At 41.8% G+C, this 14,172-nt stretch overlaps 1 protein-coding gene across 12 annotated transcripts in view; it reads left to right on the top strand.

Moving 5' to 3' along the window:
- Positions 1–14,172, top strand: part of GALNT11 (polypeptide N-acetylgalactosaminyltransferase 11) — a 48,804-nt gene that overhangs the window by 20,041 nt on the left and 14,591 nt on the right. For 11 of the 12 annotated variants that reach the window (XM_045572396.1, XM_045572400.1, XM_045572398.1 and 8 more), the window contains 2 exons: positions 6,665–6,788; positions 9,052–9,218. In XM_045572396.1, the coding sequence (XP_045428352.1) occupies positions 6,665–6,788; positions 9,052–9,218 (291 nt within the window). Of the gene's footprint in view, positions 1–5,905; positions 5,925–6,664; positions 6,789–9,051; positions 9,219–14,172 lie in introns of those variants that run through there. The other variant, XM_045572401.1, reaches the window with a different exon arrangement.

The following is a 14,172-nucleotide window of genomic DNA, read 5'->3' as shown; positions in this document are numbered from 1 at the left end:
TTGCTAGCAGCATGTTTTTTAATCATTGTATTTAATCATTGGAAGTTTAAGTTTTAATTATTCTTTAAGTTGTGTGTTGCTCGGGGGAGCAGAAATGTATCATTTCCCCCCCACCAGTTTATTTTGTTCATGAACTAGCTGAGATCTATGGTTTTTGTAGAATTAGAGGGGAGTTATATTCTAATATGTCCAATTCTGACTTCAGTACTTTATGAGGACTGGGAGAAACTAGTAAGATCCAGAATAGGAAATGAGAAATTAAGGGGTTGGAAAGACAGTGGAACCTATGGGGGAGGATTTTAATTGCTATAATTATTTAATATGGAAACATGTTTGACTCTAAGTCACAGAATTAGTTAAAACAACAAAACTCACTGGGTTGAGAAGTAATTTGAGATTACTTATGTTTAATTTCTGCTTATATGAATTAAGTTGCTCTAAATATTTAATATAGAATTTTATAAAATCTGAGTACAAAATATAAGATTTTCTCTTCAAAAATTCTGTTCAAGTTGATAGCAAGAATAGGCTGTATATGTTTTTGAATATTATAATTCTCAAATACTGGTTTTAGCAAGCTTTATTTTAAGAGATAAATGAGCCATTTTGGTTTTCTTTAAAACTTAAAAGGAATTTGATCTTATCATGGAAGCATAAAATAGTATTTCAAGAAATTGAAAGATAGAATGTAAAGGAAATGTTAAAACATTTTTGTATCTTAGTTTCAAAAAAATAAAATAAGTTTCTAGGATTTAATGATTTTTTTAATACATGAAATTAAAAAAGTATTTAAAATATGAGGAAATAGAAGCTAATACTTCAATTTTTATAAAATACATTAATCTTTTTCAAATAGCCATGTAGACATTTTAAGAGTATTAGTGGGAAAAATTCTTATTCATAGTTATTTTGGTGAAACTTTTATTCAGAAATAATGTTGGGTTTATTATATTTGCTTTGGAAAGAAGCAGCGAGAGAATTGTAGCTTTTTGAAGTGACAAACCCAAATTGCCTCACCGAACAACTAAATTCTCAAAAAGTTCCTAAAGAATACACAAAAAATCTATTACAGCCAATAAATGAATTCAGCAAATTTACAGGGTACAAGATCAACATGCAAAAACCAGTTGTATTTTTGTACAAGTTGGCAGCAAGAATACTATTCAAAAGAATAAAATACTTAGGAATAAATTTAATTAATGAGGTGCAAGATTTGTACACTGAAAACTACAAATCATTGCTGAAAAAAATAAAAGCAGATCTAAATATGTAGGTTTATAGAATGAAATACTAAAAACTGTTAAGATGTCTGTACTATCCAAAGCCAAGCTACAGATCAAATGGAAACTTTATTAAAATCCCCATAGCCTTTGTTAAAGAGATAGAAAAGCTGATTCTAAAATTAATGTGGAGCCTGTCAGCATAAAGAAATGTTCAAACGTAGAAATCCTATCCAATAAAGAGGGGATATGCTAATTGACTCTCACACCATTGCAAAGATGACAGCACCCACAGCTAATAAGGAGGAAATATGCAAATTGACTGCCCCCCCCCCCCTCAAAGATGGCAACATCCACAGCCACAAGATGGTAGTGCCCAGTCCTCTCAGGCCTGCCAGGGCAGCAGGCACACTCTATTTGCCTGCCTCTGGAGTCCCCCAGTCCCCTCAGTCTCCCAACCACCCATGGCCGGCCCAAGGCACAGGCAAAACTTGGATGGTGGCTGCCCAGCAGCCCAGGGCCGCCCGAGGCTCAGGTAACCAGGGCAGTCCAAGGCCAGCAGAGGTGTGATGGGGCGTCACTTTCCCCTCATCGCCAGGTTGCCTCCCACCCCTCCCATCCCTCAGCCCAGCCTGTCCCCTCACAATCCTCCCTCCCACTCCTGGATTGTGAGGGGACAGGCTGGGCTGAGGGATGCCCCCTCCAGTGCATGCATTTTCATGCACCGGGCCTCTAGTCTGTATATATTAAAGCCAAGTGACCAGAACGGTGGAACAACCGGACCAACCAATTGCTCTGATGCGCACTATGGTGGTCAACCAGCCTGGTTGTGGGCCATCCCACAGCCCCTCCCCTTGACCGGCCAGCCTGGTCCCCTATCGCCCTCTCACCCCGATCGAGGGTGGGACTGGCTGGCCAACTGCCCACAGCCCCTCCCCCCACCAGCCCAACCTTGATCGGCCCCCGTTTTGCACGAATTTGTGCACCGGGCCTATGGTATTTTATAAAAATTTATTTGAGCCAAAAAGAGGGATCAGGGTCTCAATGGACGAAGATAAATGCTTCTAAAAATACAGTTTGCAGTGTCTTATGCATTAGAAATTAAGGAGGGAATGTAAGAAAGATTATATAGAGGTGGAAGAAAAGCAACTCAGGGATTCGATTACAGGTAGTTAAGATTATGTGCTTTCTTGAGAGGTCTGATAGGGGGCATTTCAAAAGGGTATTAGCCTAGATGTATAGAAACAATGGACAGGGATTACTTAAGGCAAAGATAGGCTTCTTCCTGCCCTCCCTCCCTCTTCCCTCTGAGAGTCATCAGTCTGTTCCATGCTTCCATGTCTCTGACTATATTTTATTCACAAGTGTATTTTGTTCATTAGATTTCTTGTACGTTTGATTTGTTTAGATTTAATTATTGATAGATATGTACTAGTATTTGTTGCCATTTTATTGTTCATATTTTTATCTTCTTCCTCTTCCTCTTCTTAAAGAAGACCCTTTAACCTTTCATGTAATATTGGTTTGGTGTTGATGAACTCTGTTAGCTTTTTCTTGTCTGTAAAGCTCTTTATCTGACCCTCAATTTTAAATGAGAGCTTTGCTGGGTAGAGTAATCTTGGTTGTAGACCCTTACTATTCATCAATTTGAATATTTGCCACTCCCTTCTGGCCTGCAAAGTTTCTTTGGAGACAGTCATATGGGTGCTCCCTTGAGTTCTTGGTGCTTTTAAGTTTCTCTCTTGGTCTTTAACCTTTGGTGTTTTAATTATGATGTGTCTTAATGTGGGCCTCTTTCAGATCCTCTTGTGTGGGACTCTCTGCGCTTCCTGGACTTGTAAGTCTATTTCTTTCACCAGGTAGGGAAGGTTTTCTGTTATTATTCCTTCAAATGGGTTTTCAATACCTTGCTCTCTTTCTTCTCCTTCTAGCACCCCGATAATGCGAATGTTGGTGTGCTTGAAGTGAGAGGATCCTTACACTTTATATTTTTGGATTCTTTTTTCTTTTTGCTCTCTTGATTTCAGTGTTTTTTCTTCCTCATATTTCAAATAGTTGATTTGATTCTCAGAATCCTCTATTCTACTATTGAGTCCCTGTAAATTATTCTTTATTTCACTTAGTGTATGCTTAATTTCTGAATGGTCCTTTTTTCATGTCTTTGACATTCTCACTAAGATCCTTGAAATTCTCATGAAGATCCTTGAGTAACTTCATAACCATGGTTTTCAATTTTGTATTTAATAGTTTGCTGGCTTCCATTTCTTTCATTTGTGACATGTTTGTCTCTGCATTTTGGCTGTATTTCTGTGTTTGTTTCTGTGTACTAGGTAGAGCTACTGTGTCTCCTGGAATTATAGAATGGCCTGTGTAGTAGGTGTCCTGTAGGGCCCAGTGGCTCAATCTCCCCAGTCACCTGAGCTGGGAATTCTGGGTGTGCCCCTGTGTGTGCTGTGTGCACAGGCTTGTAGTTGAGCCTTAATTGCTGTTGGCATCACTGGGAGGAGTTGACCTTCAAGCCAGTTGGCTGTGAGGACCAGCTGCAACTACAGAGAGAGAGCTGCTGTGCAGGGAACATCCCTGTGGAGCAGGACTTGCTTCAGTAAGGCTTTGGTGCTGATTTCATTCACCAGTGTATTTTGTTCATTAGATTTCTTGTACATTTGATTTGTTTAGATTTAATTATTGATAAATATGTACTAGTATTTGTTGCCATTTTATTGTTCATATTTTTATCTTCTCTTCTTCCTCTTCCTCTTCCTCTTCTTAAAGAAGAGTCTGCCCCATGAGTGTATCACTCGTGGGTGGATAGAATTGTGGTCTGAAGCTGTCCTCTGGGGGCACTGGTTCTCGGGCTTCCAGGGGTCACACAGCAGGAGCTACAGAGGGATCTGCTATTTTCTATTTGTATTGGGCTTGGAGGTGCCCAGGCAAGGCCCAGCTGTGAAGCAAGACATGGTGGGTGCTAGTGCTGGGTGTTGGGCCTTTTATTGATAGATTTGGGGCACACTTTCATCAGCTGCAGCTTGTTTGAGAAATTTAGCAGTCTCCAGAACAATCTTGAAAAAGAACTACATTGGATGACTCATATGTCCTAATTTCAAAACCTCTACAAAGCTATAGTAATCAAACCTGTGGTCCTGGCACAGATATAGATTAGTGGATGGCTGAGAAATATAAAGTAAACCTGTGGCAGCTCTGGTCAGTTGATTTAAAAAAAAAAGTGTGCCCAGGCTCTAGCTGCTTTGGCTCAGGGGAGAGCATTGGCCCTTGGGCTGACGGGTCCAGGTTCAGTTCTGGTCAAGAGCACATACCTTGGTTGCAGGCTTGATCCCTGGCCCTGGTTGGGGCATAAGTGGAAAGCAGCCAGTGGGTATTCCACTGTCTCTCCCCTCCCTTCCACTCTAAAAATCAATGGGAAAATATCCTTAGGTGATGATTAACAACAACAACGACAAAAAGAAGGTGCCAACACAATTTAATGGGGAGAGAATAGTCTTTTCAACAAAGGGCATTGAGACAACTACATACCCACATGCGAAGGAATGAAGTTGGACTCTTACCTCCTATGGTATATGAAAATGAACTCAAATTGGATCAGACATAAATATTGAGCTAAAATTATAAAACCCTTAGAAGAAATCATTAGAAGAAATCTTTATGACCTTGGATTTGGCAATGGTTTCTTAAATATGACACCAAAAGTACAAGCAACAAAAGAAAAAAAAATGGACTACATCAAAATTAAAAACTTTTGTAACATCAAAGAATACTACCAAGAAAGTGAAGGAGACAACCCAAAAAATGGGTGAAAAATGTTTGCAAACTATATTTCTAACAGGGGTCCATTATCCAGAATATTTAAAGAACTCTTAGAATTCAAGAATGAAAAGACAAATAGCCCAACTTCATAGACATTTCTCCAAAGAAGATAGCCAACAAGCACATGAAAAGATGTTTTACATAATTAGTTGTTACAGAAATTCAAACCAGAACACAATGAGATACATCCTCTAGGATGGTTATAACCTTTTAAAAAGGAAAGTAATAAGTGGTGAGGATGTAGAGAAATTGGAACCCTCAGATACTGCCCTATGAATGTAAAATGGCGCAGCCACTGTGGAAAAGAGTTCCTCAGTAAATAAGCATAGAATTATAGATGGCCTAGCAGTTCATCCCATTCCTGGGTATATACTCAAAAGAATTGCAAATGTGTGTTCAAACAAAAATTTATGTACAGTTTGTTATAGGCTGCTATAACAAACAAAAATTTGTTATAGCAGCCTTTGCTCTCATGGAGTTTTCGTCCTTATACAGAATGCTCAAAGAGCTTTGTTCTTCTGTATTTAACAAAGGATGTGCTCCAACTTTAAAAGTTCCCGTGAGCACGTGGATAAAGAGGTAGTGTTTCCCAAGGTGGGCGTGGGGACTCTGGCCGCTGGGTCAGCTAACTGAGGAGGAACGCTGCTTCTGCCCCGACCCCTGGCGGATGGTCACGTCACCACCGGTGCAGGGTCAGAGTTTTAAAACCCTGCTTTTCCCTGACTTATCTGACCAGAAAGTCCCTTTTTTCTTCCTAAGATCTGTTAATGTCCAGTGGAATTAGCTTTCATGACCAGCTCTTGGGAAGTGCTGCTGCAAGGGAGTCATTCTTTGAGGAGAGGCTAAAGGTTTGACATGGGAGAAAGGAAGCAAAAGGTCGGGGTAAGATTTTGGGCAGAATATTACAGCAGGGATGTTACCTTAAGGGACCTGCGGAGGGCTTTCTTTTTTTTCTTTTTCTTTTTTATAATATATTTTTTATTGATTTTTTACAGAGAGGAAGGGAGAGAGATAGAGAGCTAGAAACGTCGATGAGAGAGAAACATCAACCAGCTGCCTCTTGCACATCCCCCACTGGGGATGTGCCCGCAACCCAGATACATGCCCTTGACCGGAATCGAACCCGGGACCTTTCAGTCCACAGACCGACGCTCTACCACTGAGCCAAACCGGTTTCGGCAGCGGAGGGCTTTCTTGATAGATGCTGATTAAGCCTGGAACCAATGACTTTATAGAAAAGTTTATTAAGTCTTTTTTAGGGAAGGGGTTTATGTAAGAACTTGTCTGTAACCGGGGCCTGTTCAATTATTACTGCTTTTATGGAAAAAATCATTAAGTTTCCTTTTTTTCTTGGTCAGAGGTAAGTTTTTCTTTTGAAGATATTTTTAAGATTATGAATAGTAAGAAGATGTCATTTATGGTTAAGTTGCACTTGCTTTTTGAGCTGGATTGATACAAATTTGGCTTTAACCTCAATTTACTTTTTCAAAAATGGATTGAGAAACATGGCTATTATATGGTTATAAGAATTTAAAGTCAAGATTTTCTTAAGATCATAACATAACAGTAATTGTAATCTTTTGCAGATTTCATGCACTGACTGTAACTTCACTCTTTTGCAGGTATGATTTTTAATGAACGTGACCAGGAATTGAGAGACTTGGGGTATCAGAAGCATGCCTTCAATCTTCTTATTAGCAACCGTTTGGGCTACCACAGAGATGTGCCAGATACAAGGAATGCAGCGTATGTCCCTCTCGGGTTCTGCTAATCAGTTTAGTGGCACAGTGCTGTCAGTACCAGTGTAAGAAGTCTGAGGGTGGAATTAATACTGTGCAGTAGGCTTTGCTATTCCGGATGCTGGATTACTAAAGCCAGAGACCTACTCTGAGGACATGTGAATCCGCAGGGGCTGAGACTCTGCCAGCAAAATTCTGGAACCTGCTGTGTCCCTTTCAAAAGTTAAAATAATGTGGAGAAAGAAGAGAGGGGCCAACTTTTTTTAATTATATAGCCTGAGCATAAGCTTTTCTGTTTTGTTTTCTCTAAAATATTTTTATTGATTTCAGAGAGGAAGGGAGAGGGAAAGAGAGATAGAAATATCAATGATGACAGAGAATCATTAATTGGCTGACTCCTGCTCACCCCCTACTGGAGATCAAGCCCAGAACCCAGGCCCGTGCCCTTGTTTGGAATCACACCCAGACCTTTCAGTTCACAGGCTGACACTCTATCCACTGAGCCAAACCAGCTGGGGTCTGAGCATAAGTTTTTTAAAAATGTTAATGTATTCCTTTTTGCCATGAATCCAATACATCAGTGAAGAATTTGACTTATTGGCTAACTTTTCTGTTTTCAGTATTTTAGTTTTGTCAAAGGCTTTCATTCTTACCAGAGGCCCAATGCACAAAATCCGTGCACAGGGCGGAAGGGGTCAGCCCAGCCTGCACCCTCTCGCAGTCTGGGACCACTGGCTTCTAGCTGCTTGCCTGTCTACCTCATCATCCCTAACTGTCTTTGCCTCAGCCCCCGCCACTGGCTTCATCCGGAAAGAGGTTCGGAGTGATGTCCCGAAGGTTGTTCGGCTGTCTGTTCTAAGTACATATTAGCATATTACATGCTTATTATTATAGATAGTTGGTCAGTCATTCCACATACAGATTATTTGAGCACCTACTGTTTGCTAGACACTGTATTAGGCCTCAAAAATAAACAGACATTTTTGGGTTCACAGGCCTTCAAGTCTAGCAGGGAAGATAAAGAAAGAAATAATTTAAAAAAAGAAAAGAAAAAAAAAAAAGAAACAAATAATTGTAGTAGCAAAGAATGATGGCTGTGATGGAAACTAGTGAAATGGGGCCCCCAAACTGGAGTGGTCAGGGAAGGTTTCTCAGTGATGACTGAGCAGTGATGCAAGGGAGTAGGGGGACAGACTGAGGCATAAAGGTATATAGTTTGTCACAGGGACCCAAATGGTTTGGTTCAGCCGTAGTGGAAGAGTGAAGAGGCCAAAACCGGTTTGGCTCAGTGGTAGAGCGTCGGTCTGTGGACTGAAAGGTCCCAGGTTCGATTCCCGTCAGGGGCATGTACGTTGGTTGTGGACACATCCCCAGTAGAGGATGTGCAAGAGGCAGCTGGTTGATGTTTCTCTCTCATCGACGTTTCTAGCTCTCTATCTATCTCCCTTCCTCTCTGTAAAAAATCAATAAAATATATTTTTTAAAAAAGAGTGGCAAGAGGCTGGAGCAGGCTGGGCCCAGCCAATGGAAGGGCACTCTGTGCCGTGCAAAAGAGAGTGGATTTCTGGATTCGATCTGTAAGTTGGTGGTCTTGTTGTTGTATAAAGCCACCTATTAGGTACTTACATGGAAGCTCTTCCATTATCTTGATATATATCATAGCTTGCTCAAACGTTTTTTTATTAGTGAGTAAAAAATAAAATTTTCAGATAAAGTTTTATATTTATTTTTCCTTTTTGAGACCTCACTGAGGAGAAGCTGAATATCAACTTACAAATGCATTAAAAACTTTCAATGAGCCCGGCCATTGTAGCTCAGTGGTTGAGTGTCAGGAAGTTATGGTTTGATTTCGGGTCAGGGCACATGCCCAGATTGTAGGCTCAGTTCCCATTGTGGAGCCTGCAGGAGGCAGATCAATGATTCTCTCTCATCGTTGATGTTTCCATCTATCTGTCCCTCTCCCTCTCTCTTCGTCTCTGAAATAAATAAAAATATATTTTAAAAATACTTGGCAGTGATTTTATATAATCTATGTACCAAAAAAGAAAAAATAAAGTTTTTAAAATGTTTAAAATAAGCAGAGTAGCACCATCAGAGGAAGAAGTTATTAACAAATGTAAGAAACCACATTGTTTCCTTAAATGCTTTTTAAAAAATGGTTATAGTGCAAGGAAGATGCAGTATAAGGTCATAGTTAAGGTTTAGTGAATAATAATGTAAAACATTTGAGCCTTTTGAATTGTTGGAATTTTTCTCATTCATCTTTGCAGCTGTAAAGACAAGGCATACCCTACAGATCTGCCAGTCGCTAGTGTTGTTATTTGTTTCTACAATGAAGCCTTGTCTGCCTTGCTGCGTACTGTGCACAGTGTCCTGGACCGCACCCCAGCCCGGCTTCTCCATGAAATCATCTTGGTGGATGACAGCAGTGACTTCGGTAAGGAAAGTTGTCACTGGTAATGTAGGATCTAGGCTGTTGTTCCTTGTGGTATTGACAACATCATCAAGGCCTACCCTTCAATGCGTGGTGGATGGGAGAATCGTATGCATGCAATTGCAATGGAGCCAACCACAAATAAATACCTACTAAAGACCCTTCATAGCCACAGCAATGGAGGAATCATGCTTCTGGATATCAAACTATATTACAAGGCTATAATAATCAAAACAGTATGGTACTGGCATAAAAACAGACACATAAAGCCAATCAGTGAATATGCAAATTAACCCAAACAAAGATGGTGTTTAATTTGCATATGCAGGTGCTGAGCAGCCTGGGTCACGGAAACGTCCTCCATACCCAGGCTGCTCCTGTCCTGTAGGCCCACGCTTAGGTCCTGAGTGGCAGGGCTCCTAGAACGCCCCCTGGCCACTCAGAGCCAATGGGTGCAGGCACCAAGCAGCCTGGGGTGGGAACATCCCCGAGTCGCTATGTTCCTGTCCCTCCTTGCAAAGGCTTACGCATGAAGCAGCGGTTTTGGTCTACGCCGCCAGCCAGGTGCCCACGATGGGGGGCTGGCTGCTGGCCTCTGGTGTGCTGAGACCCTGGCAGCCACTGCTGCGTGCTGCCCAGGGTCCCTGCATGCCCCCAGCCTGGGGCCCATGGTAGGGCTGGAGACAGGGATGTTCCTGTCCTACCCCGCCCCCAGTGGCTTTCCGAGCTCTGGTACCAAGTGGAGGTTCGTGTCCACGCCCCCAGCCCAGCACCCTCCACAGGGGAATGGCTGCTGGCCTCTGGGATGTGCAGCCACCATGCAGTGGCAGGGACACACCCCTAGCCCAGTGAACAACCCAGGGCCTTCATGACCTGCAGAGGATACACCTTTTTAAAAATGTATTTTACTGATTTTTTTTTTTTTTTTTTTTTACAGAGAAGAGGGGAGAGGGATAGGCAGTTGGAAATATCAATGAGAGAGAAACATAGATTAGCTGCCTCCTGCACACTCCCCACTAGGGATGTGCCCACAACCAAGGTACATGCCCTTAACAAGAATCAAACCTGGGACCTTAAGTCTGCAGGCCGACGGTCTATCCACTGAGCCAAACCAGTTTGAGAGTAAATACCTTCTCTGACAGCTCATTGGCTAAGCTCCCTGTAGGAGAGCTTGCAGTGTTTTGGTAATCTGGGTTATAAAAATCCAAGAAGGTGATCTAAGGTTTTTCCACCACACTCCTGGAGGAAAAAATGAAGGTCCCTTTTGGGGTCTCAGATTGGAGAGGCTGCAGGCTGGGCTGAGGGACAACCCCCCCCCCTCCTCTGTGCATGAATTTCATGCACTGGGCCTCTAGTATAAGAATAAAACTCAGAATGAATTAAAGACATAAATGTAAGACCTGAAATCAAAACTCCTAGAAGAAAACATTGGCAGTAAATTCTGATGTTGCTCTTAGTAATGGGCAAGTCTCCTCGAGCAAGAGAAGAAGAAAAACTAAACAGGACTACATCAATTTACATTTTTGGCACAGCCAAGGAGACCATCAACAAACAAAAAGCGATCTAAGTACCACAAGTTATTCACCCTAGGAAGGCCCTAAACTAATAAAGGCACATTTACTGCTGCTATTATCTAGTTTTTGGTAGGGACCGTAGAAATTGTTTCTCAATTGTTCTGAAATGGAGTAAGACATGATAAATTGCTTTCAAACAAAAGATATTTACATCCCATTTTCTTCATTTTAAATCTGATTTATCAGTGGAATATTGACTCAATATTCATTTTCAAACATTTTTATGCAAAGCATTGTACCATTTTGCTGCAAAATATAAATAAGTGTATAATTAAGGTAAGTATTTCTCTTGGCTGGTATTCCAACTCCTACCCTTCATTTCTTTCTTTTTTTTTTTAATCTTTATTTTTCATATTACAAATGCTCCTCCTCCTCCCCCCCATTGCTCCCCTCCACCAGGTTCCCACCCCACCCTCTGCCCATTCCCCACCTCTCATTGTCCTCATCCATACGTGCACAGTTTATGTTCAGTCTCTTCCCACACCCCACTCTCCCCTTTTCTCCGAGAATCATCAGTTCACTCCCCTTCCATACCTCTGATTCCATTATATTCACCAGTTAATATTGTTCATCAGATTTTTTTTTTTTAATTCCCTTGGTTTTTAGATTCACTTGTTGATAGTTACGTATTTGTTGTTCATAGTTTTTATCTTTATTTACTTTCTATTCCAAAAGAACCCCCTTCAGCAATTCATATAATTCTGGTTTGGCAGTGATGAACTCCTTTAGCTTTTTTTTTTTTTTATTAGTGAAGCTCTTTATCTGGCCTTCGATTCTGAGTGATAGCTTTGCTGGATAGATTATTTTTGGTTGTAGGTTCTTGCTATTCATCACCTTGAATATTTCTTGCCATTCCTGTCTGGCCTCCATGGTTTCTGTTGAGAAATCAGCTGACAATTGTATGGGTGCTCCTTTATAGGTAACTCCCTGCTTTGCTCTTGCTGCTTTTAATATTCTCTCTTTGTCTTTTGCTCTTGGAATTTTAATTATGATTTGTCTTGGTGTGGTCCTCTTTGGATTCCTTTTGTTTGGAGTTCTGTGCACTTCCTGGACTTGTAAGTCTAATTCTTTCACCAGGTGGGGGAAGTTTTCTGTCACTATTTCTTTCAGTATGTTTTCGATATCTTGCTCTCTCTCATCTTCTGGGACCCCCATAATTCTGATGTTGGTTCGCTTGAAGTTGTCCCAGAGGTTTCTTACATTATCTTCAACTTTCTGGATTCTCTTGTCTTCTTGCTTCTGCGGAGGAGTGTCTTCTGGCTCTTTATGTTCCAAATCTTTGACTTGATTCTTGCGATCTCCCATTCTGTTTTTAGGACTCTGTATAATATTTTTTATTTCAGACAATGTATTCTTTATTTCTTGTTGATCCCTTATTATTTCTTGTTGATCCCTTATTCTAGTTGATCCCTTTTCATATCCTTATAGGTCTTATCGGCCCTTTCTAGGAAATTCTTGAAAAACCGTATAAGAGTGGTTTTGAACTCTATATCCAGTCGCTTTTTGTCTTCCATTTCTTTCGTTTATGATCTGTTTCCTTGTCTCAGCATTTTCGCAGCTTCCCTGAGTTGGTAGCCTTAAAGTCTCTGTGTTCAGCTTGGATAGGGCAGAGTTTCGGGGTGGAGCCTACAGCCTTGGCTTCCGTCAGCCATGCCTTATAAGGCTCCTGAGTCTCAGTGTTCCTCAGGGTCCTTTGGTACTCGCTGCAAGCACCTCTGAGAGAAAGGTGCCCTCGAGTTTTGTCTGCTACCAAACAGTCTAGGCTCTCCCCCAATGAGCCTGGAACTGGGGTTCAGTTCAGTTGTAAGTGGGGTTGCAAGTGGGGTTCAGAGCAGTCTGTAGCCTCTGTCTCCCTCCCGCCAGGGCAATCCTGCGGCACAGCCAACCGCCCGTTCTCTGCACGTAATGTGCGCGCCTCCGGGACCTCCTTTCGCCGCTCCCCTGGGTTTCTGCCTTACAGCCCAGCTCCCTCTGGATGAGCCTGGGTCCCCGGGGTCTGGCCTAAAACTGGGGTTCAGTGCAGTCGGAACTAGGGCTCAGCACAGTCCGGAGCTTTTGTCTCCTTCCCACTAGGGTAGGGGTGTCGAACTCAATCAGAGAAGGGGCCAAAATCTAAAATCCAGCCTAAATCGCGGGCCGAATGGTTTACTGAACAGTCATAAACTGACAATGTTAACCAGAAATGTGAATTTAAAATGAGTGGAACAATCTTTTCCTTAACAGTGCTGTTAACCAATTCACATGCTATCAAGCAAAACAGTAATATTGGTATCAAGCAAAACAGTAATATTGGAATGTACCTAAAATGCTCATCGTTTTGTTTTCTGGCTAGATGTCTGACACCGTTTTCCCCGGATCAATGAGTCAATGTTCGGTTTTATTTCTTGGGCTGTAGCAACCCGCAAAACAGCATGGAGGTTGTCATCGGTAATGCGTGATCTGTGCTTGTTTTTGTTCAGATTCATTATTGAAAACATCTGTTCACAAAGATAGGTGCTCCCGAACATGGATAGAATACGGGCAGCATGAAGTCGGAGCTCTGGCATTGAGTCAGGGGGCAGAAGAGGGTAGAAGTCCTCAATTTCAACATCCTGAAACCTTGATTTCAGGCCACTGTCAGACTGAAGCTCGATTATCTCCATCTGAAGGTGATGGGGCACATTGTTGACATCAACTGTAAAAGGATTGGCAAAGATGTCAAAGCCTGAGTGCTGTGTTCTAAAGTCAGAGAAGCGCCGCTCAAATTCACTTAGTAAACGGCTAACTTTGGTAGCCAGCCGACTGCAAGGAAAAGTACCAGAAATAGTGGTTGAGATACTCAAACAAACGGGAAAGTGGGCAAGATTGTCCTGTTCCAGTTGGGACTTCCATAGTTGAAGTTTACGCTGGAATGCTGTGATCATGTCAGACATCTTCGTGATGACTTGTTTGCGTCCCTGCAGCTTCAGATTCAGTTGGGCGAGATGCTCGCATATGTCACACATCATAGCAAAATCGCATAGCCAGGCGGGATCCGACAGTTCAGGCAAGGGCTTTCCTTTACTTTCCATGAAAAGAGCAATTTGTTCTCTGAGCTCAAAAAATCTTTTGAGGACTGCGCTCTTGCTCAGCCATCTTACTTCTGTGTGGTATGGCACGTCTCCATGCTCTGTACCCACCTCCTGTAAAAACTGCTGGAACTGGCGATGATTCAGGCCACGTGCCTGTATAAAGTTAATAGTTTTAATGACTGTGGTCATTATGTCATTCATGTCCAGAACTTTTCCACACATAGCCTCTTGGTGGATAATGCAATGATAAGTAATCAAGGGTGTGTGGCAGTGACTTTTTTGCATTCTTTCCTTCATTAGTCCAACCAAGCCTTTCTTTTCTCCGCACATTGA

This window comes from Pipistrellus kuhlii, unplaced genomic scaffold (assembly GCF_014108245.1).
Source record: "Pipistrellus kuhlii isolate mPipKuh1 unplaced genomic scaffold, mPipKuh1.p scaffold_m20_p_47, whole genome shotgun sequence".
In the NCBI taxonomy this organism is placed as follows: domain Eukaryota; kingdom Metazoa; phylum Chordata; class Mammalia; order Chiroptera; family Vespertilionidae; genus Pipistrellus; species Pipistrellus kuhlii.
Note: the sequence above shows the minus strand (reverse complement) of the source record. Positions and strands in the feature narration are given on the sequence as shown.